We start from the raw sequence: 5,311 nt of genomic DNA, 5'->3' as shown, positions 1-5,311 counted from the left end.
TGTTAACTTAAAGTCAAACTACATATACAATAGATTTTTTGATGTTAAATGTACTTACATAATAGATGGTAATTTATTACAAGTGATATTATTTTATAAGTTTTAAAGTGGTCTTTGACATTAATATTGTATATTAATTTTTTTTTTAAATTTCAATTGCACTAATTACATCTCTAAAATTAATAAAAGTGTACTACATTAGTCTTTAATCTATAATGCTATTTTTACACCAAAATCAGCCACCAATGTATTTGTGTATAAATACATGTGTAGTTTAATTTATTTATTTCAATGTGTATTTGTATTTCAGTGTGTATTTTATACTGATGGCTGACTTTGGTGGCTAATTTTAGTGTATACATAGCATAACTCTTTTTCTTAACAAGTGTGTAACTTGATTGTGAAATTACACCATAAAAGAGATTTAGGCTCTCATAAATTTCTGTCAAATGAGTCCGAAGGTGAAGGATGAAGAACTTAAAAAAAGGAATAAGAGAGAGATAAATAGAAGAAGAAGGAACAAATGAAGAAGCTGTTAGTGAATTGGGATTTGCAGAAAGAGAGAATCAGAAAAGATGAAAAAGAAGGAATTTGGCAAAGATAAAAGTTGTTACCCATTCATCATTCATTTCTGCATTACATACTTATCTTTGCAGCAATAACTAACTAATAAGTTCAACTCTCTAAGTCAATTATCTCAAGTTACACGTGGACCGATAACGACATAATTTTATATTAAGCATTTTTAACAAGAGATACTACAAAGTTAGGAAATTCCAATATTTGAATCTCCCTAACAAGTTGTGCAACCTTATCTTTAAACATAAGGAATAGCTCATGCATCCATGATCCTTTCTCCGAAATGTGCCTTTAAAAGGGGTTCAGTAACAGCTCTAATGTATTTAACTTCCTTCCATTGACGAGTCATAGACTCATAGTTGCCTTTTCAATCAAATTCTGCCACAACATACATGTTATTCACAAAATATGAATAGCACTAACATACATTATCATAGTACATACATAAAGGGATCCTGTATTAAGCATTTTTAATAAGGGATATTACAAGGATAGGAAATTTGAATATTTTATTCTCCTTAATAAGTTGGACAGCCTTATTTTCCAACCTAAGGAATAACTCATCCATTCTCAATTCTCCAAAATGTGCCTTTAAAAGGGGTTCAGTAATAGCTCTAATGTATTTAGCTACAATCTCCCCTCTCATATTTTCATCAACCTTATTGTTATCATTGGCTCCTCCATTCGTGTTGGGGTCCCAATCCTGATGAACCGTTTCCAGTTTCTGAAGAATGAAAGATCCTTCTTCCTCAATTACTTGTTTAACTTCTTCCATTGAAGGGTCATAATTTGGCATATTGAAGCATTCCAAAGTTGCCTTTTCAATCAATTTCTTCACACAACACACAAAATATGGTATGTTAACATGTTATCCAATTAATCTAATGGAATTGATGTATGTCGGTTCGGTCTGATTTTTAGAACCATGATCTAAGACAAATTTTTTTAAAATTATTTTCTTAATCTATGTACGTATATAATTGGAAAATTATTCGGATTCAAATGATCAGAAATACTTTAATTTTATTTATTTTCTGATTTATTACTGTATTTAAAGTTATGTAAAGTTGTGTGTGTAGTGTGGTGTGTACCTCTAAGAGCAAGTCCTTGAGTGACATGTCAATTAGCTCCCAAGCAGTTCTAATTTCTGAAGTATCTTGTCTTCCAATGAATGCCAAAAGCATGCCACCACCTGTTACCAATTCTTCTGAACGTGATTTCAGGAACTGTTTGAAGTCCTTCTGGAATTGTTCCAAATATGCTTTGTGCATTGACACAGGACTTGTTCTTGTTAAATATATGTTGTCCCATCTAAGTGCTTCTTCTCCTTCAATCAACTTCTCTGGAACCTGAAATTTGTGCACTCTTATCGTCTTTAATCTAATTTAATTTGTAGGAAAAACATTACTTCCTACTGTCACTATTACTGTTCTGTATTTGTTAACATGAGCGAATGTTAATATTTTTTGGAAAAAGTAGAGAGTGTACTATTATTTATTTTTTTATAAGTTAAAAAATGTATCATTTTTTATTTATTTAATTTTATCTTTAATATTTTCAATTTGTGACAGTTATTTGGATATTTCAATTTCATGTCAAATGTTTTAGATGAAGTTAATGCCCAATAATAATTTTTACACAATAAAAAATATTACGAATAAAATTAAATGAAATTAATATTAGTGACACCTTAAAAGTAAAAACCGTAGTTTATCCTATAAAATTTGTTAGATAAAATGGGTTTAACATTAGAGCAATGCTAGGGAGCCAGCAACTTTTGTGATTGGTAGCCATCAAATAGCCATCAATGATGATCTAATAGTGTGAGATTGATGTGAGTTTTCATCCAATGACTCACCTTTCTCTGCTGGCTACATGCTGGCCAAAATTTAACAAAACTGCTGGCCCCCTAGACTTTTCCTTAACATTATATTGTTCACCTGAGAAAGCCAGTGTAGACAATAGGAAGAATGAAAGAAGTGTATGGAAGAACTCGGAAAGAGTCTGTTGTAGAATGTTCCTGGAGTTGCATTAATGAAACATGAACCAATCTTGAGTCCCTTCTTTTCTTCCAATAATGACTTCTGGTATTGAGGGAGTGATTTGAAAATTGTATTGAAATCATTTTCAAATAGATCATTCAAATAGAATTGGAAATTAGGTGAACTAAGATTCAAGTTGGAGCTAGTTGTGTCAACAATGTTGATGATATTTGATACAACTTCAAGAGCATTTGGTCCTGAAGAACACCCTAAATCAGCTACCTTCAAACACTTAGGAAAAATATCATTATAATAGAGTCTTGTGATACTTTCTTCTAATATTGGTTTTGCCTGGATGATTGCCTTTCTCTGCTTAGAAGAACACTCAAATTAATTAGTACAAAAGATTCGAAAAAAAAAATAATAAGATCATTATTATTAAACAATTATATATATAAAGAGTAGGGGAGAGTGTATGTATAGTACTTGAAAGAAAGAGTTATGTGCATAGCTTTTGTCTCCCACACCACTATTCATGTGGAGGATATTTTGGGTTGACATATCAACTTCCATCTCTTCTCTTTCCTTTGTAGTAACGCACTTGGTACCTAATAATAATAATAATAATAATAATAATAATAATAATAATAATAATAATAATAAATAAATAAATCAGTCAAATTTTGAAGACCATCACATGGTATTATCTATGGTAGAAAAATGGTAAATCTAATTCAGAACTGGTTACTTATTAAATTTCCATTTCTTATCTAAAAATGTTAAAATATATGAATTTTGCATAATTTGTTTATTCTTTTAATTTTATATATTCTTCCTCATTACGAATTTATGATTTATGATGCAGTTTGTATGAAATATAACAAATTAAGAGAAACAAAAATATTGTTACAAACAATTTAATAATACGGTCACTGAAAAGATAACGAGGATTATATATTTTTAAGATAAACTAATAACAAAAACAAAAATAGTCAAGTAGCCATGCTTATTTGGTGTATAACGAGATTTAATAAAGTATGTTTTTTCCCTTAATGATTTTGAAATTCTTTAAAAATTACTCATAATTTTTTTTTCTCTGTTATCCACTATACTTGTTTAATATATAAATATAAAAAAATAAATAAATACATATAAAAAATCTAAAGGCTGAAAAAATGAAAGATTTGTGAGGGAAGAAGAAAAAGAATAATGAAAAATAGGGGGAAAGATAAATTAAAGGAAGAAAAAAGAAAATAAAATAAAAAAAAAAAGGAAGAAGGAGGAAAGCAACTGAATAAAGAAAAAAAAAAAAAAAAGAAGAAATAATCCAATCCAATGTATATACTATACTTACGTTCTCTTGAACCCGAGATAATTAAGGTGCTCATTTGTTATGTGTTTGCTGGTGTTATGAATTCTCTGATGAATGAAGCAATGCAACTTCCTCAATCTATTTATGGAGGCTCCTTTATTTGTCCTTAAAACTTACATTGTTGCCCGTTTTTAATTGAACTTAACACACTATCCACATAAAAAATTTTATATGTATATTTAATTATGTCATTTTATGTAAATAAAAATAATTATTTTTTATATATATAAATAATCATTTAAAAATATAAATATAAATAAAAGATTATATAAAATATTATATGCTGAATTAAAATTAAACTCTTTGAAAATATGCATAGACTTTTTCATTGATATGATATAATAACCAATAAGGTCTACCAGCGTTGCGATGTCTGAATTGATATTTGTAGTTTTGTACAGCAACTTTTAACGCGTTTTTAAAAGAGGGGTACTAGAAAATTAGTAGATTTTATGATTGTAATTAATCAATTATTATTAATATTTTTAATAATATAAAATTATATTTAATAGTATAAAATTATTTACTTTTTTTATTAATTAAATATTAATCAAATTTTAATAAAAATATATATAGCTAAGCTTTTATTTCTAAAACATTTGTACAGTAACAACTAACAACATTCAAAAATCACGTGTTTTTTTTAACTGTAGCAATAGGTTAGTAGGTTACTGTCCATGCCGCCAATTTGTCTTCTTAATTTTGTTCTTTCATATGCGGGGACGGATACGGTTTAATTAAATCCGAAACCAACCTAAAAAGTTAACGAAAAAACTTTACATTTATGTAAATATTACATGGATGGTATCAAAGTATCTTTTAATTTACGCGTTTTTTTCTATCCACACACTTGTTTATTTTACACGCGTCTCATATAACGTATAAACTTAATTCTTATTTTGCGTGATCAACCTTTCTCAACGTAAACCTTTTCATATAACGTAAATCTTTTTCGCGTTCTTCTTCTTGTTCTTGTTCTTCTTCTTCTTACTGTTTCCCTTCTTCTTCTTCAACCTAATTAAATTCGTTGTTCTCCTCTATTCCCATTTTTCTTCTCTGCATTATGAATCTGGATCGACTTCAACGTAATTAGTTTCGTCGTTCATCTTTTTCTTCGTTTTTTTTATCTGCACTTCTAAATTGAAACAATGAATGAATCAACTTCAAATCAGTTGGATGAGTGCGATTTGGATAATTCTTTCGAAACGCATCAATTTGATGAGGTTTGGATTATTGAATTTTGAATCGAATATAATGGAATAAAACTGCTAATTTTATTTGAAGTGAATTGAATGGACTGAGGTGATCTATATCTGAATTTAATTGAATTGAATTGATAATATGTAACTGTGAGTAACTGTGAGTGTGAGTAACTGTG

General features: G+C 28.5%; 1 protein-coding gene across 1 annotated transcript; it reads right to left on the bottom strand.

Moving 5' to 3' along the window:
- Positions 1–590: 590 nt before the first annotated feature.
- Positions 591–4,021, bottom strand: LOC112736907 (probable jasmonic acid carboxyl methyltransferase 2). The gene is made up of 5 exons (XM_025786581.3): positions 3,916–4,021; positions 3,048–3,169; positions 2,520–2,930; positions 1,671–1,928; positions 591–1,411 (listed from the first exon to the last, which is right to left on the bottom strand). The coding sequence occupies exons 1-5, from the start codon at positions 3,947–3,949 to the stop codon at positions 1,040–1,042; spliced, it is 1,197 nt and encodes a 398-aa protein (XP_025642366.1). The 5' UTR covers positions 3,950–4,021; the 3' UTR covers positions 591–1,039.
- Positions 4,022–5,311: the final 1,290 nt, after the last annotated feature.

Source organism: Arachis hypogaea, chromosome 13 (genome assembly GCF_003086295.3).
Source record: "Arachis hypogaea cultivar Tifrunner chromosome 13, arahy.Tifrunner.gnm2.J5K5, whole genome shotgun sequence".
Taxonomy (NCBI): Eukaryota; Viridiplantae; Streptophyta; class Magnoliopsida; order Fabales; family Fabaceae; genus Arachis; species Arachis hypogaea.
The sequence above is the reverse complement of the archived record's forward strand: the minus strand, read 5'-3'. Positions and strand labels throughout refer to the sequence as shown.